At 37.7% G+C, this 26725-nt stretch overlaps 2 protein-coding genes across 2 annotated transcripts in view; one reads left to right on the plus strand and one right to left on the minus strand.

Annotated features, from left to right (window-relative positions):
* PDHX (pyruvate dehydrogenase complex component X) overlaps positions 1-10374 on the minus strand; it is a 42745-nt gene extending 32371 nt beyond the window's left edge. Inside the window, 2 exon segments of the mRNA XM_035552138.2 lie at positions 2509-2592; positions 10215-10374. Of these exon segments, the coding sequence (XP_035408031.1) occupies positions 2509-2592; positions 10215-10341 (211 nt within the window). The 5' untranslated portion in view covers positions 10342-10374.
* APIP (APAF1 interacting protein) lies at positions 10373-26604 on the plus strand. Its single transcript, XM_035552137.1, has 8 exons — positions 10373-10531; positions 14190-14290; positions 16711-16759; positions 18081-18198; positions 19492-19627; positions 22503-22670; positions 23234-23347; positions 24544-26604. The coding sequence occupies exons 1-7, from the start codon at positions 10487-10489 to the stop codon at positions 23331-23333; spliced, it is 717 nt and encodes a 238-aa protein (XP_035408030.1). The 5' UTR covers positions 10373-10486; the 3' UTR covers positions 23334-23347; positions 24544-26604.
* Positions 26605-26725: the final 121 nt, after the last annotated feature.

Here is a 26725-nt window from a genome sequence, read left to right on the forward strand (position 1 = left end):
TGCAAAATTTGTGATCACTCCTAAATAGCACCCACTTTGATGTCAATTACAAATCAGCTTTCCAGCAGAGATGATTGGAATGAACAGCTTTGCAAAATATATCTGTTTTTATGCTTTCTAATGAGAAAGCAGTGTTTCCAACAGAAGTTGCCTGAATGGTACTCTCTGAGATTATATATAATGCACTTGAAAAAGCCTTTTATACCCCTGTCCCCCCCCCCCTTTTTTTTTTTAATTTAAGTGATTAATTTCTTACAGCTAGACTGAATGATTAGTATTCCTGCTGAAGCTGAGTTTCCTTCGTGGAAATCATATCCATTTGGCATTCAATAGCCTGCATCCTCCATTCAGTTACTTGCAGACAAGTATCCAAAACACAAGATACAAACTGCATTCCTTGGTACTCTTTGCAAATCAAATCAAAGTTGACTGAGCATAGAGACTAACTCCCTGGAGGTGACGTCTCATAAGAAGGCCAAGTAACACTGCATTGGGAAACTGCTAGCACTGTTGCCTGGTCTGTTTCCTGCCCATGATAACACGAGGGTTTTAGTCTCCAGGGCTGTTAATCCATAATCTTTCATCAACATTAAATTCATACATAATAAATACAAGTTTTTAGAAACACAGTTTTGTTTTTAAGTGAAGGACTTTATTACCCACAGGAATCAACATAAAACTGCATTAACAATGAGAGAGAAAGAATAAAGCTGTCAATTAAATTCAGCGTTTTTCCTTCTGCTGTACTGAAATCATCTGCCCATCCTGTGAAACTGTAAAATGAAAACATTTGATACTCAAACAAAGAGCAGAAAAGTGATCGAGTAGTATTCTACTGACCCCTGCTGGTCATAGTGGAAAATAACACTTGATATGCAATCACCAGCCTTCTGTCAATCGCTTGACAATATTTATTTTCTCAGATATGAGATTATCAAACATTTATATTCAATTTTTTATATTCACTTTTTAATGTTATTTTTTTTTTATTTTCCAGACTTCCAGATGGAAAAAAAAAAAGTTCGTTGGCACTTCTGTGACCATAGTTGGTTCCTAACAAGGCAATATCTTCTACTTAGATTTGGTCTTGCTTTGAAATGGCACATATAACAATGAAAATCCTGAAATAGCTTCTCAAACTCCAACCATCAATTAAGTATTAATTCTAATTTAGTTAAAATACTTTTATTTTCCTTTTGCATTGTGTTTGGAATGTAGCGAGAAGAAAAATCGCTGTATAGCAGTTACTTCCTAGGACCAGCTTATGAGGAAAACCAATTCATCCACGTTTTATGGACAAACTATCATATTCTTCCTCGTAAATTCTTCAGAAATTCTTACCAGAAGCAAAAGACCATGTCCATTACCAGAGAATCTCTGAGCTATAATGCTGCCATCTACCTCCCAAAATGTATTCAAACCAGATACAAGCAAAGTACTCCAGTAATACAGCGATGGAGGATGTACGAACACTTAAAAGGCTAGCCAAAAGAAAGAAAGGACTTACATAGTCAGAACAGTCAAAGCGGATGTTTTGGTTAAATGGTGCCCATCAAAGCTAATGGACTAAGAGAAGTGTTTTACTCCAAAATGTGCCCGCTTCTTCCGTAAAACCAAAAATGTCTGAGTACAAGATCTCTACGGTCATCTAAAACTTCACAGTGCACCCTATACAAATGGACAACTGCCACCTGGAATCCAAAACTATGAAGTTCAATTTTAATATTACACTGGAGAAGGAGGAAGGGTAGGAAGAGATGAAGAAGTTTTTACTGACAGAACAGGGACTGCTGATCTTTTTTGCCACTTAAATATAACCTATGTGAAGACAAAACGTACACTCAGACTAGTTATCTAGCTACTCCCACATATTTTAACAGAAGCCTATTACTTTTCAGTTGTTAGACCACTAAGATCCCTAGATGACAGGTTTTATTTTGAGGGGGGAGGGTTGGGGATTGTTGATTTTTTTTTTGTGCACGTGACATATTTCCCCATTTGGAGAGCAGGCTATGAAACAAATTTAGCTTTTCCTGTCAGTTTTAATTGTTAAACAAAAAGTTAGATGATAAAAACTCCTAAAAAGCAGCTATAAAAAAAACATGCACCTTTTAAGTTATTTCATCACCCACCAGAATAATCAAACAGAAACCCTCCCTAAAGTCAAGGGTTCTCAGGCTTCTAAAGTAACTGTCTGTCGAAACAACATCTGGAGTTAAAAGAGAAAACAGCAACAACAACAAAAAAAAGGCACACCACTTACACCCTGGAATAACCTAATGGAAAATTTTCAATATATGGTCAAAGCAACCTTTTAGAAGACAACTAAAGGAAAAATGTTTAAAGACAACAATTCTAAAGCGGGGTATTGTTCAAGAAGAAAGCAGCCACATACCAAACATTTTGCTTCAAAATACTAAGGTACAACCTGAAAGAACAATCTTATTCTTATAGAATATATAGCTGAAGAATTACAACTGTGCACCTAAGGGGGAAGAAAAGTCTCACCTTCCTTTTTTAACCATTTCACAATGTTTCCTTCTTCCATTGTAGGAGAAAGGGCAGGCATGAGAACCTTAATTGCAGGCGTACCTGTAAGACAAGAATATTATTTAGACTAGATACTTTTCCAGTACGGTTATTTTCTCAGTAAATTGCTTAACTCAAATGAAACTACAAATGAATGGATCTGAAGAACAATTGAACAAAATATTCACTACAATGCTCTTTTTCTAGAACGTACATACAAGCATGCACTGTAAACGTACTCCCAAGAGCACCAAGGGAAGCAAAGCACAAAGCACTAAATCTGTCTGTTACACAGAGAAGAGCTAACTTGAATATGAAGCCATAAAAATATAAAACTTGAAATAAATTGACCCCTGTCTTAAGTAAAAATACGATATAGACACTTTAGGTCTGATGAAGGCGACTTCAGACGCTCATGCTGCTTCAGCTTTGAAGCAATTAGTTTTTAAGGGAAACTTCTCCTAGGACTAAGACTTAGTGCATTATTAAAAATAGACACTAGTATTTCAAGTAGCCCTCAGTTCAGCTTGACCTACTGAACAATGCTTTGGTGGATGAAAGTGAAGCACAGTTATAAGACTTTTGTCCAACAGAAATGTAAACAGAAAAAAAATTTACGACTTAGAGCTCCAACTATGTGGATGTTACCATGCATCGAATGAAAATGCAACAACAACAACATATAAACATACCATAGAAGAATAATCAGCTATCATGAAGCTGTGAATTTTCTTCCTCAAATAAATGTCACAAAATTCTAAAGCTGAGCCACCAATACCCTCTGCTTCGTGCATACCAGAGGCATAGGTACTAAGCCAAACTGGGTTTCTTTTTTTTTTTTTTTTGGTGTTTCTACATTGGGTTTCTTTTTTTTTTTTTTGGTGTTTCTACATTGGGTTTCTTTTTTTTTTTTTTTTTTTGGTGTTTCTACATGCGGCCCTGCATATGCTTAGCTCTGCCCCATCAGAACTTCTCTGAGCAAAACCTTGGTTAAAATGCCGTGCCATAGCCTCTCATTCACTCCAGGACACACAGGCAAACAAAATGAGTCTCAAAGACAAGTGAGCAGGGAAGGGAGTCCAAATGTAAGACTTGTCAGATATACGCAAACCCAAAGGAAAGAAAAACACCAGGCACACAAGTGTGCGTGCACACCAATCTCAATCCTTAAGAGAGGCCAAAACTGCTGCAGTCACAAGAAATTGGATGAGAGGTATTGGTAAGTTACCCGTTGGTGTACCCTGATGGGCTATGAAGGATTGGATACTCCATCCACCAATGCCTCAGTGGTATTCACCAGCATTTGTCTCTCTAGTTATGCAGTCTGATTACAAACATATGAGCACTGTACCTACAAAGCATCTCCTGCTCTATCTCAGAGTGTCTCTCTGTCCTCAGATTTCTAGTCATGGGCATGTGTGTGAGGACAGAGTGGGGTGGGAATGTACAGAACGTATCTAGCCAACTGTCAGAATCATTTCTCACTCTTAACCAAAGGCGAGAGACTTCTAACTTAATTATGACCCCTGCCTTAATGCTTAACTGCAATATTAAGAGCGTGCCAAGGCAAAGCATGTAACCCCATTCCCTGAAATTCAGAGTCCTGGATTCCAAGACCAGATGTTTCATCAATTTTCTCAAAATCTACCACAAACACTGTGTGTTCCTTCTCCTCTCCACTTCAGGCTTTGGAATTTTTTCGAAATGACAAATTAAAGCATATTTTTTAAATTAATAAAGCCCCCCTGATCCTAGTACTCTAGACAATGATGATCTGCCTCCTGCACTGATAAACTGTTCCAGCATTTATTTATCCCTTTTGCTAGGAAACCATATCTACTTTGCAGTCTGAAATTGCCGAGCTCCAAATTTCAGTGATCGGATCTTATGTCTGTTAAAAAACTTGAAAGCTTTCTCATTCCAGAGACCTTTCGCAGGTAAGCGTCTCTATACAGGGACCAGGTAAATTCTCAGCCTTTTCCTTCCTGTGACAAGCCAAACACAAAGATCTGCAGAGTGCCACGTATTTAAGCAATAAAGACCCCAGCCTCCCTGGCCATGACACATCCACATACTTGGCACGGCCGGCCAGCAGATCACTGCCACGAGCCAGCCAGCTGAACCTTACCAGGGCACCCGAACACAGCTGCAGAAGTGGCCGTGCACAGCGCCGAGCTGCGTGACACCCGCGTGGGACTGCGAGCGCAGGGCTCGTGCCACAGCCGACGCGGGGCCTGCCCAGCATGCCGCCTCCTGCCCTCTGATCCTGCGCGCCACAGGTGCACGCAGACGTCCAGCCTGTGACACCGGAGATACCCTGCTGACCCTCTGCGGAGAGTTACGAGGCCAAACAAATACACCTCTTTAGGTGCTATTTTGGAAGACTAGTTTTCCAGTGCCTGGTCAATTTTTAAAGCCCTTTTTGAATTATTTTTATCAGAATTTGTATTAAGTTAAAGCACAGAAATAGACAAATAGGAAGAACACTGCATATAACGGCAAACATAATTCTGCTTCATATTCCCCTTTTCTCTGTACCCTGTCAACAGCATTAAGGTTTATCAACAATAGGAAGCAGCAGCACATTTCTCCCAGTTCCTGTATTGCTTAGAACAGGAACAGCTTTAAAAACTTAGGAATGACCCCATTTTTTCCCATTATCCAGAATAAAATGGGCAATGAAATAAAATCAGGGGTTTCAGCTAAAAGGCCAGAATGAAAACGTTTCCATCCTTACTTCCAAGTCCTAAGAGTTACCATGGTTAAGATCTCAGAGAAGACAAAGATAAAAGGAAAACTTCAATTAATACACAATGTTTTAAGGGATTTAAAAGCATCCACCTCTGTCCTGTAATTAATTAATGTTAATATATCCAATAAATCTGTCCTTGCCTGTCTCACTGCTTCAGGATTATGAAAGAATTAATTATTAAACTTGTAAAAGGTATTAAAACATAAATATTTCAGAGGTTAGGTAGAGTTAAAGACATTACATAGTTTTTCCATTATTGCTGGACACAATGCATTTTTAAAATGCAAAATTGAAATATTGTATTGAAATATCTAATAACCTCAGCAGCCATTAATGACCTCGCCATTTTAAGAGGCGCAGAGAGCAGAGAGTGAGCTATCTATTCCCCAAAGTCCCCAGGACATCAAAACAATCAGGGTCGCGCTCCCCAAAACTCTTGAACTGTGGAAATGAGCCCAGTGTATACATGGTTCATGTTTCCAGAAGACTGCATGAAGAAATACACATATTTCTTTCAGCTGTCTATTCCCTGGGTAATTTTCCTTTTCCAACTCAGCCCTAGAAATTGTTCCATTCTTTCCGTGATACTGAAACGCCTTGTCAGGGTTGCATTATTCATTACCGTAGTCCTTAGAAATGCATCCAGACAATGTTCTGGGTAACACTGCTAGTCCTCATCTGAACTTCCTCCAAGAAGTTTTTTTTTATTTTTTTTTTTAAGTTTCTTTTACAAGCTCTCATCTTGGACTAATACACATTAAAATGATCTACATTAACAATGTATATTATTCTGTGAATTCTTATCTGTGCTCATTTACCACATCATGTTTTATCTATGATTTTTTTTTGTAACACTCCAAGTTAAAGCATCAGTTTACTTTTCGTTATGCTATGTACATTCACTGAAATACATTTATAGGTAACAGCAAGTAGAAAATACATTACTGGAAAATTTACATGATGTAAATAAATGCTTTCCATTTCATTTGTCTAACTTGATAAGTCAACTTTGATGATCAAATACAAAAAACAAACAAAAAAAATTACTTTGAAGTCATATCCCGCAAAAATCTAGGACTACCTAGAACTTGGACATCCTTCACTGAAAAAAATGAAAGAATTCCACATTTCTAATGAGAAAAATATATGTTTTTAAACACAGTGTGTCATACTTTTCGTTTTAGTTACTTGACCAATTCCCCACAATATGCTCCATACCATGGCATAAACCCAAAACTGAGCAACAAATCTGGGGTACCGTAACATTTTCCTTTTCCTGTTATGAGCAGCTACAACAATCCATACAGTCCCTTGTGGTCCTTTGAAGGAATCAAAAGACAAGATCCAGCAGCAAGCATATATGAAGTACTGGAAAAGTAAACCAGAGACAAAGCAGAAGGAAGAATCCAAAAATTGAGGCATGCATTAAAATACATCCTCTGAAAATGAGAAACTGTTGTGCCTCATTGCAATAACGGAAAATGCAAGTGAGAAGCAGCATTCAAACTGAATGTGTGAGGTGTACGACTCTGCCTTTAATAGTGACAAACAAACAAAAATTCTACCGTCATGGCTCTGCAAAAATATTTAGGAACTGTAACAACAAAACCTAAGTTTGTGAAAACTAATCCTATGCTCCACTTTCTTTGAAGATGTACTGCAACTTGCAGGGCCTATACTACTACTTGGAACGTAGCTGACCTTTTACTTCATAACAGAATTCTATATTTAGTATTCTGGGTATGAAATAGACACAGAGTGATGGGATTCCAGGCTGGAAAAGAAACATCTGGCTGTAAAATTCTGTGCATTGTCACTCAAGACTTAAAACGTATTGCAAAACAACTGTTGATGTTTTCTTTTGGACTGTTGAGATGTTTTCTTTTAGACTGGTCACCTGAAAGTTCAGCAAGCTGTTTAGATTACAAAACAATTTGCATATGGAAATATTTTGATCACAAATACATTCAAACCAAAAGAGTTATATAGACACATCACAGGTCAAAACTTAAAAGGAAAATACGAGTTTACTTGTAGTTGCTAGGTGTTAGCTCTTGAAATTTTTCCGCATCTTCCTACATGGACGTTGCATACATTTTAAAATCCATCTTACTGTCTGGGGTAATCTGGGGCCTTGGCCAGCCTGACCTAGTGGGTGACATCCCTGCCTATGGCAGGGGGCTTGGAGTTGGATGATTTTTAAGGTCCCTTCCAACTCGAGCCTTTCTATGACTCTATGAAAAGGAATCATCGTATTCACATAGAGAATTCCACTGTACCATAAAAGCAGTCCTTATAAGCGCTCTAAAGTAAATATTGTTGCTCTTCCATTGCATGTAAACAGAAAGTTCTGGCAATTCACACAATCCCATAAAGATGGGGCTCACTCAGTTAACAGAACGTAGAGCTCCGAGCACGTGAAAATTCTCAATTCCCAGTCTCCATCCACTAATTTTACTGCTATCAATTTGAAGTGTTATCATTTAACATTTACCTGACTTTAAAAAATGAAGGAAGATCTAAAAAACTACAACAGAAAACCTTCACATAAATTGTAGCTACTATTTTAAAGATAACCCTCTACGTAGCCAAGAGCATTTTTCTTGGAGATATATTTTAAGAATTATGTCAAATGTGGGCATGAGATTTCTGCCTCCTCCTCCTCTCCTCCTTATAAAGATTTAATGCATCTTTACACTGTATATTTAATGAACTAAAGAGCAGACCAGTAAACCTCTGTAATAGGCTATTAGCCACAGTCTGAGAATCTTGGTGACAGTGAATTTTGTACTTAAACATATCCAACATTACTTTGGTTCATTGCCTTGTTTGACCTCCTTTGATATGGAAACAGTTCCAGCTTTGTCAAAACAAACAAAATGATTTAACACGCCCCACTGGTGAGCTGTTTCACAACTTCCTAAGTAATACTCCCTAGTGACAACAGGTTTAAAAGATTTACTCCAACCTGACATAAATGATAAGATTAAGGAATACTAAAAAACTAATGCAAGAAAAGATTGACAGACCTCTAATATAAAGGTTGATTCTATTTTTCTTTCAATGAAGAAAGTACATAAGTGCTCTGGCCTTACACCAAGTCTGCTGTGCAGCTCCACAAAGTTACTAGAGGGTCAACTATCTGTCCAAACCTAAGTAATTTATACCAATTTGCCACTATTTTGAAGCAGATCTAAACATTGGTAGTTCAGCTAATGTAATTAAAGACATCTGAAAGCCTACGCATAGACACTGCTGGAATTTCACATTTTTCAGCTTATGGAGATGCACAGTGTGACCTAAGAGATAACAGAGGGTTAAACCAACAGCAGAAGTTATCCAATTTTTGCTCCCATCACCCCCCTTTTTTTTTTTCCCCTCCTTGACCTCCCCTATAGGAGGGAGGTCATCCTGTGGCACATCCTTCATATTCCACAGGCAGGAGGCAGATCGTGCCCTTTAATACAAATAGATTAAAGCAACGTTGTTCTACTCGCTGCAACATAATGCACTGGCAAGGCCTGCCAGCAGGACAAAAGCGAGATGTCACAAGGTATCACAGAGCCCTTGCCCCTAGCTGGACTACAGTGTTGCAATTACCAATTAAGAGAGAAAGAGCTATCCTATTTCTTTTAATAAAAATAAAGCTTTTATAAACAGATACTGCTTACAGGCAAATCCAAACCACCACCTAGTCTTTAGGCATATATTTAGACAAAAGGTATATGAAGACCAGGAATTAAATGTCAGAAAAACAACTAAAGAGAAACTGTTCTCCTTGATACCCCTCACTGTTTTCCAGAAAGGTGCCACACTACTGCACTGCCCAAGCCAAACTGCAGTGAGAAAGACCCCTGGTGTGACGCAGGGGCATGAGTGACATGCCATATACGTAAGCATCTTGGTTCACTCCCCTTGTCTCACTTACCAGCTAATAGCCAAAACATTATGGATAACATCCCCAATGTTCACCTGCTTCAATGACACCTAACCTACCTGAACAGCCTGTCTCCTTCACCTAGTCCAGCCTTTGCCAACAGCTTTGTGCATTGACTTAGCTTTTCAGTGAAGGCTTAACCAAAAGAGCAGCGGCAATACATGGTTTGCTCTTGGTACATTTCACTGTGTAACTGACTAACTCTTATTTCTCGTACTAATGTACTTACAGACGATTTCTTTGATACTTCTGCAAGATGAGAACTGCATCATCTTTATGCCTTGACCTTCCCAAATTTGCTCCTACACGCTCACTCCCGGTAATTTCACCAGACTTCTGCTGCACGCTTTCTTGCTTTCTTTCCAAGGCATAGATGAGTTACCTCTTTGAAACTGACCTGTACTTACATTTTCTTTCTTTCCTTTATCTGTCTGCCTTTTTCCATGTTCTGTGTAGTTCCATAACGTTTACAGCGAAGAATGAAAAGTATAAGTTTTCCTAAAAGTTTATTATATAATGTTTTTTAAAAGTGTAGATGCCAAAGGCTTGAATATTACTATCCTAGATGTCCTACAAAGGAAAACATATGTGGACTCCTAGGAGAATTAGGATACAAGTTATTTTTAAAAATGCATAAACTTGAGGTCTGTTGAGACAGTTACCAAACGTAACGTTGACAATGCATATTGGAGAACTAGCAGCAAATTACAAAGGCGCATCCATCAGGATGCGACACCAAACCAACACAGGAACTGAGCACGGCAGCCCTCACCCGGCGCTGAGGCCAAGAATCCACCTTTGGAATTAAGAACAGCGTTTCAGTATAAACCCTAAATTTGACTCCTAAACTCGCATTGAAAAATACAGAGCATCTGGTCACAGACAGGAGCAGCTCTTATCAGAAACCTGCCGAAACGCGCTCGCTAACAACTCGGCCCGGCCCGGCCCCACCGGCCCGGCCCCGAGGCCGGCGGGCCGCCCGCAGCCAGCACTCACCGCGGCGCTGCCGGGAGCCGTGCAGCAGCCTCCAGCCCCCGCGGGCGGCGGCGGCGCCCAGGGCCGGCCGCCCGGCCAGCAGCAGCCTCAGCGCCCCGCCGCGGCTCCGCCACAAGGAGGCCGCCATCTTGCCTCGCCTCCCGCCCCGCCCCGCCCCGCCCCGCCGCCGGGGCTGCCCGGTGCGCTGCCTGCGCCGAGCGCCGGCCCGGGGGCGTGCTCCGTGTCCCGGTGCCCCGTGCGAGGCCCCGTGCGAGGTCCCCCGGCTGGGCGCTATGGCTGCCGCCAACGGCTACGGGCCCGGGCGCGACGGCGCGCAGGTAACGGGCGGCCCCGCGCAGCCCCGGCCTTTGGGGCGGAGCCGGGCTCGCCTCGCCTCAGACGTTGGGGGCAGCGCTAACGGGCGGCGGGGCTGGGGCGTTGGGAGCGCGGGGCTGGCCGGGGGGCAGCTGCCAAACACCCGGCCTCTTAAAACTCTTTAAAGCTTCTAATTGCTGTAATAGAATGTAAAAGTGGCGTGCAATAAATAAATCACCAATTCCAGCCGGGGACCTGTATTCACGGTAAACGTTGGCAGCTAGAGGCTTCTAGGCAGTGCAGGGATCCTCACCACACTGCCTTCTAATCTCCCTTACAAGTATTTCTCCTTCTCACTTAAAAGAAAAAAATCCCTTCTGATTTATAAAGTCCCCGTATAGTTTTGAAGGTGTCGTAGGAAAACTTTTTTAAAGGATCATTACGTTATTTTTGCTACTTTGGTTATTTAACAAGTTGCTATAGACAGATTTTAAGCAGAAATCTACAAACTTACTAATGCTACTTTTCTTACTTTATACGTAGTGTAGCACAGATCCGCATTAAACTCAGCTGTTCCAAGAAATAATGATTTGCTACATGTCAGTGTGAAATACCAGCTATATGACTCCATCTATGCTTCTTTCTCAGGACTATATATTTTTTCTAAGCAGTTTGTGAGGGATATACATACATATGTGTGCGTCTGTATATATATATCTGTATATAAATATATAAGGTACTGCTTATTTACTGTAATATCCTGAAATAACCACACTTCAATTGAGTTTTACAATGCGTTTTTTCCACAGGTAGCCTGGGGCCACCTTGATTTCCATTATGTTAGATTTACGTGATATCACTTTTTTAGTTTTAATAGTACTAAGAATAATAATTCGGATAAAATAGGAAAAAGCTATTTTTCCTTGAGCAACCACAGTCTTTTTGCAGAATGCAATAATCGTTTTCTGAAAAAAAAATTACTGATGGAAATAGTCTATATTTTAAGTGAATACTTCCAGTCAGGTTCTGTTTTGAAACTTACCAGCAAACTTGTTTTCAAAAAAAAAAAAAATTAAAAAAATAATGGATTGAAAAATCAGTCACTTCTTTTAACTCATGAAAATTTGTGAAGTTTTCCTTCATACCTAACATCATGTAGAAAGTTCAGGTCAAGATGATAACAGCACAGCAGCAAAGAAGCTAAATTGCCCACATTGACTGTGTCAGAAAACTAGTGGTCTAGATCCTGAGTTGGAGACCTAAGGAAGAGAAAACCAAGTGCCATCCATCCTTCAACTTAAAAGTCAGTTTAAAAAGTACATTTCATTGAAATTTGACAGAGTGATCCTGTGGTTGCCTTCTGCTGTCACAAGTTCACTCCCAAGCTTGTTACAGTAAATAACCTTTTTTAGATTTGAAAAGGAGTGTCATCTTTATTATCAGTAATTTTAAACATGAAATACAACAATATTTCTGTTCAGGTAGTTTGTGGTTATAATCGGTATCCACTTATCCTGGAAAAATATTAAACTCTGAGGATTGATTTCTGATCCTGGAGTTCTTCAGAAAAATAGTCAAAATTTCTGGATGATACTTATTTTTATATGTTTTTGATGAAAGTAACTCCTGAATTTGAACTTAAAAAAATATTTCTAATGATTTAAAGTGGCAAAAAGCACGTATATTCTGCTATGAATGTGACTTTTGTGCTAAATGTCCGGATTCACCAAACAGGGAAAATCTGAAACAGTTGGAAGAATGTTATAATAGATTTTTTCACAGCTGTGTACATTCAATAAATAAGGGCAATATAAACCTGTTTAACAGGAGTTTGTTGCATCAAAAGTAGAAGGGATAGATGTAATTTTTCTTTGAAATGAAAAATTCCAGCATATTCATGGGTTAGAACTAGTCAGTGATGTTGTGTTGAATGAAAGTCAAAACAAGACGCCGTGGGACTCAGTTTGTGGCAGTCTGTAACAAGTTAGAGCAACAGAATGGGGACCCATTATTTTTATTTTTTAAATATATTGAAGGAGACTCTAAAGAACAGAAACAGAACAGGCAGGATTAGCATTTGAAGTGAATGCCAATTCTTTAAGTATAACATTTTCATAAAGAAGTGTCATTGAAGAATATGGTGCTACACTGCTAAATTGAAGTATTGATCAGACTTTACATACATATTTTAATATATACAATGGATTATGCAAGAGTTGGCTGCAGTATCCAGGGTCAGTATTTGATGACCTATGGGTCTTTTTTTCCCAAAATAGCCTTCCTAAAATTGATCATTTTTCTGATGAAAACAGTGGCAATGCAGGAAGTACATGTGTTAATTGCTGATTTGTGTCACACATTCATATGAGAAACAAAACCAGCTCTATTACTGGGGTGTTGTACTTACAAGTCTTACCCCATTCCAGGAAGATACATTTATGTGAAAGTACTTCTCTGTTTCTCTGCTGTTTTATCCATTACTTGAAGGGTTCAATTATATCAGGATCTTTGTGAAAATACATATAATTTTTGTTTTTACACGGGTAAAGCAGGGAGGCTTTGATGGTTTTTATTCTCTAAGATAAGATAAAAGAAATATTCAAGTCAACATGCAAATGTGTAAATTCAAGCACACTGAATTAAAGTCTGTATCTCACAATTTTCTCTTTATATACTGGTTATTTTTCTCAAACAAATATTTCCAACATTCAAGATCTTAAATTCTCCAATACTTAATTACCAAAGACTGTTACGTACCTGTTATGTACAGCTTTCTGAGTTTTGTATGTTCAGTGCAAAGAAATGTTTAGAATTTCCAATAAATAGTTTTGAGTTGTACTGTAAAGCCATTCTGGTTTAGGTCAATGACAAATGTATCTTTGCCATGACAGGTACCTTTGGTTAATAGACAGATAGATAGATGTGTATATCTGTATACAAATGTGTATTTATATGTGTAATATAAGTAGTATATGTTTATATATGTAATAAACAACGGAATGTGGAAAAAATAAATAACCTTTTTCCTTCTGAAAGAAATATTAAAATAATGCAATCTGCCTTCTGGCTAAACTGCTTGTGAGGTAACCTCACATTGTAAAAATGCAGGAATGTGAAGTTCATCAAATAATTTGCCTATCTTTTCTATGGTATTTTTGACTGCTGTGTAAAATAATATTAACAGCTTAAAAATTATATTCTACTGAAATTTGTAATAAGTATGCATAAAATCATATTATAATTCATAGTTAAACTATGAAATTTCAAAGCTAGCAAAATAAGCATACAGAAAATTGATAGAATGGAAAAACAGTAGAGCTTTTCAAAGTGGATGAAGTTATATACATTTATTTTCCATATAGTCTATGATGTGATCTTGTTGGTAATACTCGTGGGCCACTGCACTTGGATAAATTTGAGATGAGACTATTCCTGTGAAGGATAAGCAGCCATATTTTATTTCAGAGTTTTGTTTGTTTCAAGGCGTGAATGGCCCCAGCAAAGCGAAAAGGACATTGTACAAAAACACATTCATTTTGTAATTGAAGCTTGTAAGCGTAAATTAGACTGTCATACTGCAGTATGAAAGCACTACCACTTTAAACTATGTTTCAGAATTGAAATTCTTGGTTTTGTGATGTTTATGAGAGCTTTTAATTTATTTTTTTAATTTATTTGCAGGAAAAGTTGCATCCAAGAAACCTTATCCCAGAACTTTGCAGACTGTTTTATGATTTAGGCTGGGTAACAGGAACTGGTGGAGGAATCAGCTTGAAACATGGGTAAGTAAAGACCGAAGAAAAAGAAACTAGATGATCTTTGAATGTCCCTTCCAGCCCAAATCATTCTATGATGGGTATAGAGAGAGGGTAGCTGTATTTAGTGTTTGGTGAGGCCAGTTCAGTTACATGACAAATGTTTGACTGTCAAGCGCATGTAAGAAGGTAGAAAGGGAAATGAACAATACCATAAATTTAACCATACAGAAAGGAGGTGTCTAGCCTGAATTAATTACTGAGGTTCTTTCAGTGGAGAAGGAGAGGCAACTTCAGAGAGTTTCTTTATTCTGTCCTTTTTCTATCTTTAAGGTAGATGAATTACCTTCAAAGAATAATCTGTTCTCCCTTCTTCATTCCATTGACTATGGAATCTAGATTAGGTTACACCAGGCTATCAAATGCCTCTGGTTAGATGAGATTAATCCCACCTTAGACATGTCGCAGACAAGACATTTCCTTCAATAAGGAAATCACTGTTCAATTGAGATAATTTCTAAGGAGATATTCTTGGCATATAATTAAAGCAGAACAGGGAAGAGCAAAACAATTTTTGGTGTGTATCCGAGGAGCAACACTGCTTTTTACCTGCTCATCAGCCCCTGTTCATACTTTCCAAGCTTCTAATGGAGACAGAGCTCCTCTCAGTGGCCACTGAAAAAAAGAGAAATGATCGCTGCAAAATAGCTTTCACAGTGTCTGCCACCATCGCGTCACGGGGTGTTGTGACAGTGTAACTTGAAAGTGACCAATCCCTCATTTTTCTGACATACCCTTCCATGCAGTGTATGTCAGAAAGAAAACAGCTATTAGCATTTAAATATATTATATATGTATAATTCAAATAAACACAACCCTAAACACTAATATTTGTGATATTAGTGATTATTAGTGATATTAGTGATTATTGTGATATTAGATTTGAGCAGGTCATTTCACTTCCCTGCCAGATTTTGCAAACAAACCAATGGCAATAAATAATCAGAGGAATGATGAGAGGGTTAATTCTTGTTTTCAAAGTTCTTCACTTACAGAAAGATCTTTCTAATGCTACTTTCTCATCAGTAGCTAAATGTAGGCTATTTTCTTTGCTATTTCTTTGTAATTCATGTTCATTGTGACAAGACAAACGTTGTCAACAGTGAATAAAGGAACGTAGCATTGTGTTCCTCGACAGTTCTATCACTTTATTGCTCAGACCACACTGAAATACGTATTTGAGTTACTACCAGTATATCATCTTACTATGGTAGGAGTGGTAATCTTTATAACTGTACTCATGCCTACAGCAGCAGTAGGTATGTTTCAAAACGAATGGCCATGACGCAAAGAGTGGACTAGCCTAGAATTGCTCCATAGGAGATAGCTAAAGAGCAACTGAAATTCAACTGAAATTCTAGCAACTAATCTTACCAACTAATCCTGATCAGCATTACTCACCGCGCAATTTACAGAATCTACTCAGAAAAAAGATGCCAGTTTGGATATGGTATAGCATTATTAAAAGTGGATCTAGAATTCCGTCAGGTATCCTGTATTTCACAGTCTGTATTTCATCATCAGATTTTCCTTGCATGACAAATTTCTAAACAAGTGGAAAATAAATAAATAAATAAACATTTCATGCTTCTTAGCTATAACTGTAACTTGAGTAATTATTCACTAGATGTCTCTGCGCTCCTGAATTTAATACATTGCTGTTGAAACCAAATAGTGGTTACATGTATAAGAGATAGTAATCTGATTTTCTTTGCTGTTATTGAAAATATTTCAGATGCCATCTTAAAATCATTTAAATCAATTTTTGTAGATTTTATTCATGTAAAACTTGCAAGAAGTGATGAATTTCTACTTAAATTTGTCACTTGATTGCATTGAATTTGATTTTTAACAAATGCAAATAAATATATAAATGCATTTTAAAACTATATAAACTAGACAGTTACAACAAAAATGAAAATATTTATATTGTATAATAAAGTAGACAATTTATACTGTTTATAGGTAGTCTATTGATTTTTAAGTAGTAGTTTTGCTACAGCTCGGTATCTGATTGCAGTTTCTTTTGTACAATTTTTTGTTCTGAATTCTGAGGTGTAGAGTTCTGACTTAATGTAGATGAAAGTTGTGTGTTTTCCTTTACAGGGAAAACAAAGTTGCATTTCCTGCATGTGTTTCAGATTTCTTAACAAGTTGAAAACACTGTCTGGTACTCATGTATGCTAGAGAATTGATATGCCCTTGTATGATCCACTTACCTTTAAAAAAAAAAAATCTACCTCTGACTATATTCAAGGAGCAAGAAAGTTGTTAAATTTTCACAGACTAGATTTGCTATTTCCTTTTCAATGTATCTACAGTTATGATGCCCATGCAGTTAAATAGATGTGTTTTTTATAGTTTTTCCTTTCTGTAACTTTCCGTAGGAATGAAATCTACATCGCTCCTTCAGGAGTCCAGAAGGAAAGAATACAGGTATGTTGAACATTATTTTTACCTCAGACCTCATTTTGAGATGGGTGGAAGTACCTTTGTTTAATGTTTCATTTTTCCTTATGTAAAGTTAGACACTTACTATACTATTCATTGCGTTCTTGTAATAACTGTGGAGTTCTCTCCTTATTTAAGTACTCGAATAACCTAGCAAGCCAATGTTTGTTTCAGTGGCCAGTGTGGGTTAAAACGGAGAGATCATCAGGACTAAATTAACTCAGAAGACTGACAGTTACTCTAGACCAGCTGTTTTGTTTTTCAAGATTAAATGGCTGTATAGATATCTGTCTACAGTTTCAATAACACCTATCTAACTAAGCATTAACACCTCCTTTCTATCTCCTGTCATTTGAGTGATTGCTAATCTTTCTCTTGGTCTTCTCAGAAAAAAGATGGGGTTGCACCTCGAAAAGGTGACCTTGGCTATTTTATTCCTTCCCTGAAAAAGCAAAATACCAAAATATAAGTGGAGGGGGAAATGGTAAATGATAACTATTTTGTGACAGCAGGAACTCCCCCAGATATTTATTTTACAGGTCTGAGGGAAAATACAATGATGAGTGAAAGGAATCTCTTCACTGATAGAAACTTGCATAGTGCCCGATAGGAACATTAGCAAGATAAGCAAAAAATATGACAAGATGGTCATGTTTTGTTCCTCGCTGGCAGGAGCAGTGGACTGAGCATAATGAGCAAGGTGATCTCTTGTGACTGTATTTCCTGCTGATTTTTTTTAAATTAGAAAACAGTTTTATTTCTACCCTGAACAATTCTCTACTGTGATGAGTAGCTGATTGATGCAAAGGTAACATTCCTGTAAAGCTACTAAAAGCAAGGTTAAAAATACATAGTTTTACAAGTTAAATATATTTAGTTTTAATTTATTTCCTTTGTTGGTTCTTAATGGTTTAAAGGAAAAGTACATCTACATTTCTTTTTTTTTGAATAAGTTCCTACTTTTCCTTGTGTATTGATTGTTATTTAGTTAGATGTTAGATGATTGTTATTTTGATAGATTTAGATAGATGTCTCCTTTCCTAGAAATTTTTAGTTTTACAAATATCTGCTCTACAGCAGTCTGAATAAAGGAGTACCTAATATTCACTCACTTTAGACAGTGGTGATAATTACTGTTAGCAGCTAGAATAACTTTTAAATTTCTAATCTTTTAATCTTTTAACTTTTTCCAAAGTTAAAATTGCATGCTATAATAAATATGTGGTATTCATATATGTATATATTTCCCTAGAAGGAAGACAAAACTGTTCAAGTATCACAAGTAACAATATGTTCTGTCTTACAGCCAGAAGATATGTTTGTTTGTGACATGAATGAGCAGGACATCAGTAGTCCCCCACCACACAAGAAACTAAAGAAAAGCCAGTGCACACCTCTTTTTATGAATGCCTACACTATGAGAGGTACGTAGCAAATCTTTTTGGTTCAGTGATGACTGAAACACTATATATATACACACACAAAATCAAAATTCAGTACCAGATTCTTTATACATGAAAGTCACAGTGAGGAAAAAAAAAACAAAAACACAAAAACCATGAAACTACAAAATAAATTAATTTGTACAGGAACACATACAACGGAAGGTAATCTGTGGTAACATCCCATGAGTCTCATTTACACTTTCTTATGTAGGTATACCTGTGATCATCATCTTTTCAGCACTGATTTTTAGTGCAGTCTGTTAATTTAGTGTGGTTGCAGGAGGGAATGGGGTGTTTACACATTTTGCAAGGTGTAAGATATCCTTTTACAAATTTTGGCTATGGTTAAAGGCTCTAAATTATTGATAGATGAAAAGTATGAGACTTTTCTTTAATCACATAGTGACTGTAATCACACTGCTAGTTTCCAGTTAGGCATCTGTTTCCTTTTCTGGTGTCAGAGATGTTAAAAAAAAAAAGCTCAGTTGTTACAATTGCTTAGTACATTTAGGTAGCAGTATGGCTTGTAATCATACATTTGGGAAAAGCTATTGGGGGATTTAGGCTGCAAATAATGTTCTGTGCATTTCTCTGACATGACTGTGCTGGAACATCTGCAGATGGACAGTAATAGACAGCTTTTGCTATTGTGTAAGATTACATCTGATACTATACAAAGGGTTTAGGGTGTCTCAGCTCATCTTCCCCCACAAGAAACTTGCATTTGTACCTGAGGAAAACTTGTATTTTTTGGCAACATTGCAGCCGTATTAGCAAAGTAAATTATAATTATTGCCTATCCTTCTGTCATGGTACAATAAGATAACAATAAATTTTTCAGAAAATCAGTGGCTTATTGAGGAAGACTACTTGCATAAAAATAAAGCCTTTAATCTTTCACAAATAAGTTTGGAAATTCTCTAGAATCACAGATTTCTGATGAACTTAGAGTGTTTTAGTCTTTGCAGTGCCTAAAGAAATATGCAAGGAATGTTTCTCTTTGCTTTTGTGCAAGTAGTTTTTCTCGTAGAATTTGTCACTAACTAAAATTTTACACGGGTACCACAAGACAATCTGTAATTATCCTTTATAGATGAGTAATTATTTCCTACCTTTATTTAGGCTGCTGTATATTTTTTCTTCTACTACAGTAGATCACCACTTGCTATGATGCCTAGCCAAAGGAAAGTATGAAGCATGTGAATAAAATGTTCTTAATAGATGTATTTTAAAATTATAAAATATGTATTTTTCTTCTTTTTCTCTCCTTAGGAGCAGGCGCAGTGATCCATACTCACTCCAAGGCTGCTGTTATGGCTACCCTTCTTTACCGAGGGAGTGAGTTCACTATTACCCATCAGGAGATGATAAAAGGAATACAGAAGTGTACTTCAGGAGGCTATTACCGGTATATCTTTAAGAACAGAGGCATGCTATTTGATTGCTTGTTTTCAGCAAAATAAATAGATGACAAGTAATTTGAGTTATGTGTGTTCAAGTGTATAATATAAAGTATTAGGAATAAGTAGTAACAAGACCTCTGGAATAAATCAGTCATTGGCTTCCCCTACGAAGGTCTTAAGCCTATGGAAGAGATCTGAGATAAAATCTTGTAATGTCAAAGTTCCTGTGGTCTGTTGAGCTACAGAAACAAACCAAATAAAGAGCCATGTCCCAACAAATATCTCAAGAACAGAGATGTTAACACATCTATACAATGTTAAACTGAAATTGTAGCCAGCCAACATTAGGTTAGATTGATAAAGCACAAACTGCATTTGGGTGGACTTCACATATCATTGCCTGTGCTAGTTTAGGGCAAGTTAAGAGACTAGAGGATTTCAGATTTTACTTGACAGACTTTGAAAGAAAATTCAGAATAAACAGCTCATTAAAGATAATGTTATTACTTTTCAAGGATGAGCTCTGAGGTAAGTGCTGAGTTGTTCCAAATTATGTGTGATGGCTTGTTTTGAGGACTCCACCCACAGAGTGTTGAATTGAGACCAGCAAACAACATTTATATAATATGTGACAATTAGATGAAAAATTGAAATGCTAAATTCTTTCCACTTTTTGATGTTAATTTTTGTAACTAACAAATGCCCTTTGGCAAGGGAGCAAGCAATATGTTTGACTTGTGATTTTATGCCTAGGCATATTTTATTCAGAGTTTTGGTTGACTTGCCAGCTTTCCCCTTCTTGACAGCATTAGCATTTGTATTTTTCATGTGGCGAAACTTCCTAGTAAAAGACATCCTTTATACTGAATTGTCTAACAACACTGGTTTAAAAACAACAACAACAAAAACCAGAAACAGTTTCTTTTTTTTTTTTTTTTGGTTTTGCATTGTGAGTTTTCAAAGATTCCTATATGTTAGTCAGGAAACACTGTATTTATTATGGTCCATATCTACAAGTTGTCCTATGCCGTCCTACGAATTTACCAGAAAAAATAAAGAAAGCAAAGCTCCAGATTACATTTGCTAAGTTCATGTTTGCTAAGTACATGTTCATCCACCCTAGATCAGTTCTGTTGTCTTACTTCACACCAGACTGCGCATTGAATTCAAAAGAAATTCTATAGTGCAGGATAGGATCTTAAAAAAAAACTAACAACAACAACAGGGGATATTGAGAATATATTTTTTCTAATTGCATAAACCTTTTCTGGAAGCTATCCAGGAAAATGTTACAGATAGGATAATCAGAAGTATTTGTTGGCCTGAATATGATCCTAGAGATGCCAGAATAACTTTACCTTTGACTTCTGTAGACGGAGAACTAGATCTGTAGTAAATAGCTTTGAAAGTCTCAGATTGTCTCAAAGTATTTTATATAAAGTTTTATCTGAATGCGGGTTCCTTATCTTTCAGTAAAATACTTGATATCTGTTTAGTTTAACTCATTCAGAGTCTTCTATGGGTTTTATAGATAACAATTCCGGCTGAATATGAGAGGGCACTTCTTTACTGTGAGGGTGACAGAGCACTAGAACAGGTTGCCCAGAGAAGTTATGGAGACTTCTCTGGAGATATTAAAACCCACCTGGATGCCATCCTGTGCAACGTGCTCTAGGTGATCCTGCTCGTGAGGGGGTTGGACTAGATGATCTTCAGAGGTCCCTTCCAACCTCAGCCATTCTATCATTCTGTAAATCTTACTAACAAGGTTATGATTGGGAATCAGTTTATGGTGTTTATACCTGCTTCCAAACTCAGGTCCAACTAGAAAGCAGGAAACCAATCCTTTAGCTGATGTCATTACTAGTAGCAAACACTCCAAATCTAATTTTAAGTAATCAGAATATATGAGAGTCAAAGTAAACGAATAAATACTTAAGTTTTCTTCACTCAGTATTTTTTAGACTTCCTTGGGAAAAGTATCAGCATAGAAAACTGCAAGGGATGAGACCTCTTAATTTTGTGAATATATAATATGAAGTACAGGCTGTATTATTTTTACCATTGCTTCCCCTCTGTGTTTTTTAAGAATTGTACTAGCATCCACTCATGAAATATCTATGAGATCTCAGTGATAAATCTGCATGTGAACTGGGGACTTATTAAAAACTATTTAGACAAGTTTCTGCCAGTGTTAATTAAGGTTCAAACAATGCCAAATATCCCAGTCCTCCTTCACAAGAAACTGTTAGGCAAGTTCCATTGAATAACATGCATCATCTTGTCTTTGGAACTGGGGTTCTCAGGCTCTCTTAAGATCACATATAGCCCACCAATCACTCTATCACAGAGAAGAATTTATTTTTTGTGTGTTGATTCTTTCTATTTATATGCCTTAGAAGGACAATCTTATTTCCAGGGGCTTTTTGGACTACCTAAATTAATTTTTTTCTGGTCTCCAGCAAACAGCTTAATTTCCTTCTTCATGATGTGATTCTTTTGAATAATTTAATCTGAGATCAAGCTTGTAGGTGATGCCAATACAGGATGAAGAGAGTCTGAAAAAGTTGTAAAGGGACCCAACAAAGTGATGATGTGAACAAACAACTACACCTAATACATTAAAGTGTTACTTTCTTTTTCTGCCTCAAGTGCGGTTCAGATATTGCCAGCATGGCATAAGTTTGGGAGTGCGAGATATCTCTAGAGTTCATATGTTACAGTGCGACTAACAAGAGAAGAGCTTAAAACTCTGTAGTGTTGAGAATTCAACATCTTTATGCAAAGAGAATCTCTTTCTTATGGAAGAGCTAAAGCATAAGATAGATCACGCTTCCAAACATTGCATTTTTTAAATATAAACATCTATTTTTCTCTTAGATATGATGATACACTAGTGGTTCCCATTATTGAGAATACACCAGAAGAGAAGGATCTCAAAGAAAGAATGGCAAAAGCAATGGAAAAATACCCAGATTCTTGCGCTGTATTGGTCAGACGTCATGGAGTTTATGTATGGGGAGAAACATGGGAAAAAGCCAAAACAATGTGAGTACAATTTACGAATATGGTACATTTTGCCATTATACCTCAAAATTTTAATGACCCTAATATTACGTGTATTTCTGTTAATTGTTAATCATTCAGAACATTCATTAATTTCTGGCCTCACTGAACGTGTTTGGTAATGGTTTCATCCGTGATTTCCCTGATTTTTCTTCCTAATCAGTGCTGACTGACAGAGTTCCCCATGTTTGCCTTTTACACAGGCAAGTCCCTTCCCATATGAAACCTGAAGACAATCTCTGCTTTTGCTCGACATCTACCAATATTGTTCCCAGTCTTCCCTAGTCCTTTTTCTGGGGGGTGTTGCATTCTTCATTTGCTGATGCAAGTGCAACAAATCAAGTTCACATAGCAAAAATGCTGGGCACCAGGGTGTCCTTGCTCATTCACCACATTGCAGTGGTGGAAATAAATTATAAGAGCTGTCCAGACAGACCATCACATTGGTGGTGTACAGTTCAAGAAAGAAAACTAATAACTTTCAGAAAATGTGGTAAGACTTGAGCCTAACTTTACGTTTCACATATTCTTCCTTTTAATTTTAGGTGTGAGTGTTACGATTACCTATTTGACATCGCAGTGCAAATGAAACAGCATGGACTAGATCCTTCAAAACATCCAGCAGAAGAAAATGGGATCTTGTAAATGACAATATTCAGGTGGGAATTTATCTGTACAGATGATCTTTTTGGAGGGAAAGACTGTAGTTGACACCATCTGTTCAGTCTGCTTTCCCAGTCAGGCAACAGACTAGAAACTTCAGTACTCTCCCCTTCCATGCTCCATTACCACTGCAGTTGTATCTATGCCAGAAATAATGCTCCCTTACCATGCAGTGCAATGGAAGGATACGTATTAAGCATGCCCAGTGCCTCTTCTTGCGTATACATGTGGCATGGAGTGAATTGCTTTTGAAAACTAAAGTATATCAAGCATTACCTGACTGAAAACAGTAAAAGAAAAAGCCCTCATCCTAGTAAGCTAATCTATACAGAGACATCTGAACACCTACTTTTGTTCTTCATCTTGTGGGATCAGGTTTGGTTTCAGTCTGTCTCAGTGGTGTTACTTATTTGGTGTGGTTTTCTGGTCTTCAGCAGAAATGGCTGATTATAATTTGATTGTGTTGATTAGTGGCACCTGTGTGACCTGTGTCACAGTGGATTTCTGTTTGTAACCAGTGTTTCGAAGTAAAAGCACATATATAAAGTGACCAGGCAGTCCTTTATGTAATTGAAAGAGAAGGAGTTCTGAAACAATTCACGTTTAGGCTTTATACAGCTTGGTATGGCAAAACACAGTGGTAGCATGATGTTGCAGAGTCTGGGATACCTCTTCCTAATATCTAAGCAAATTTAAAGATACTGGTACTGAGATCATAAAGGAGTTCCTAGACCAAAGTAGTGGTCTAATTAAACAGGATGGGCTAATTTCTTGCACAGAGTTGGCCCATCAGATAATTCTCTCCACCCAGCATGTTTGCATCAGAAGAGATGAAAAATGGCTGCTTAGGCAGCATAGGAGGTTACCTAGACCAGCTGGGTACTCAGAGCATTAGCCACTATGCCCACGTTAGAGAAGGAAGCAGGAGGACAGGAGGCTTGCTGTCAAATGAGTCCTTGTCTGAGGAGATACTTGGAGAGCTGCCACTGTGTTCAGGGCTGAAGACGTGCTGCCTACCACACCTGCACAGAGCTACCCTATGGCCCATGAGAAGGGTTCTAAAATTGCTCTTCAGCTCCTGAAATTGAATAGGTTGTACTAACCTGGCAATAATCTTCCTTTGCCTATTTCTTATGTCTAAAATACTTAGTTTTAGAATATCTTTATTTTTTATCCTGTTTTCCCTATACAGCTATCTTCTTACATGGGAGTTCCAGATTCCACACCTCACCCTGTTGAAACCAGAAGGGGGTGCTGTTATACTCAGCTGATTGACAGATGTTAGCAGTCAGTTTCGACTATAAAACACATCAAAGAAAAGCAGAGTTAAAACAGAGATCCTGGACAATTACTGCTATTCATGAGTGCTATCAAAAGCTACAGTAGAAGGAATGAAAATTCAGATGCAAAAAAAGAGTGAAAAAAGCTACAGAGAACTAATGTGACATTTTGTTTGTATGCTTTTTGTATTTCAACAAATACGCGTTTGCTGATCCTGCTCTACCGCTACGTCATTTAACTTTTTCTAGATCTTCATTTCTGAAAGATAAAGTAGTCCTTATTCTTGGGAAAAATGTGGGGACCCCCCTTAATTAAAAAGTTAGGTATGAATTTTAAAGGATTGTTTGAACTGTTGTTTCATTTATGCTATGTTAATAGGATTTCTGTGAAATTAAGCCTGTAGCATATGTATTTTCAAATCATATTTTGTCATTATAATGAGTAGGAAACTCATAATTTTATAGCATGCATTGTGAATTTGAGATTGCTCTGGGTCTTGTCTGTTTTTTTTTTTTACCTCTTACAATTCTTTCACTTTCAACGTGATTTTGTTTAAAACTATTACAACTGTAAAATATTTTTGTTCTGAACAATGATTATCCAGCCTAAGGTAGGCTTAATCAAACAGCTCATTAATAGTCTCACATATTTATGTATCTTAGTGTCTCATTTCAAAATCTCCTGGAATAGCCCCCAGTGTCATCAGTCTAAGCCATGATTGACCAACTTTCTGACTGAGCATTGAGACTCTTCTCCCAGGGAAGAACACCGATCGACCAGCTTACGCTGCCAGAAGGGAGAGGTCTTGTTTTCCCTCTTGTTTTCTGCTAGGGGCCATGCATTCCCACCACTTCCCTTGCATCATCTCTGGTACTTGTTTGAGCTTCTGTGAGGCGAATTAACTCATTAACCTAAGAGAAAACTACTGCAGGGGGTAAAAAGAAAATAATTATATTTTTCCTAATCAGCCACTTAGAATGTTAGATCAACTTAGAGGTGGGTCCCGAGTACCAGAGCTGTGGCAAAAGAGATAGCTAACATCAGAGATGGAGAGGACATTCCCATATTTGATGGGGATGAGTGTTCAAACTTAATCAGCTACTTCTGGAAAGGTGTTTTACTAAACAAAGAAGTCAGGAAGAACTTTTTTTTCCCACCTATTAAAAAGCATTGACTTTTTGTAGTTACGTACATCAGACTACCGATTACATCACAACATAAGCTGTTGGTCTCTCATGTTACTGGTGATTGTTTTATGCTGACCTTGCACCAAAAAAAATAAGCCATCCTGTTTTGGCTTGGTGGATATTTGTGTGCCCACTTAAGTCTTTCACTGGGCTCCAACAAAACTCTTTTTCAGTAAGGCATCTTGCTATAAGTGAAGTACCTACTGACCAGAGCCAACCCAGGTTGGGCAACAGCTGTTTTTCTAAAGCAATAAAATGTGGTTACCTGTGCCATGACAGCCTGGTGCAGCCAACAGAGTTGTTGCTGCTATGTCAGCAACCAAATGCATTGTATCTCCACATCCTCGTGGCAACTATAGCCTGTCTTTCTGTGCCAGGCACAAGACAGCATGTTCAACATCTGCTGCTACCAGACAAGACCAGCTATCAAAGAAGGAATCAAGACATCAAGTGATGAAGATTTACCATTTGACAGGACCGAGGCATGTAGGGAACGATGTACCACAGGAAGCTTGCCAGCAACATATCTACCAGTATAACGTACCCTCACCTTGCTGGGAGGCTTCAGGTTTTCTCAGCAGAAAATCCCTAAGCTTTGCTCTCAAATTTTCCTGACCCTGTCAGTCACTTAACAACTGAAGAATTGCTAATGAGAATTGCCACACAGTTTGGATAGCCTCCCCCTGCCTGGTGATTGGGCTGTGAGGCTCATCAGCATCCATTAGAGCAAATTTAAGTGAACAAAGTCCTTGCCACTACATTCTTACATTAAAGGATTAACCAGATATAGTTCTTTCCTTTTTTGAGTTTTGTGTCATTCACTTCATCCTCTGAACTCCCTTCCCAAGTGGTGCTCCCTGACTCTTACAACTCACGAAAAAAAGCAGTAGCATCATGCTGACGGAC

This window comes from Cygnus atratus, chromosome 5 (genome assembly GCF_013377495.2).
Source record: "Cygnus atratus isolate AKBS03 ecotype Queensland, Australia chromosome 5, CAtr_DNAZoo_HiC_assembly, whole genome shotgun sequence".
Classification (NCBI taxonomy): Eukaryota; Metazoa; Chordata; class Aves; order Anseriformes; family Anatidae; genus Cygnus; species Cygnus atratus.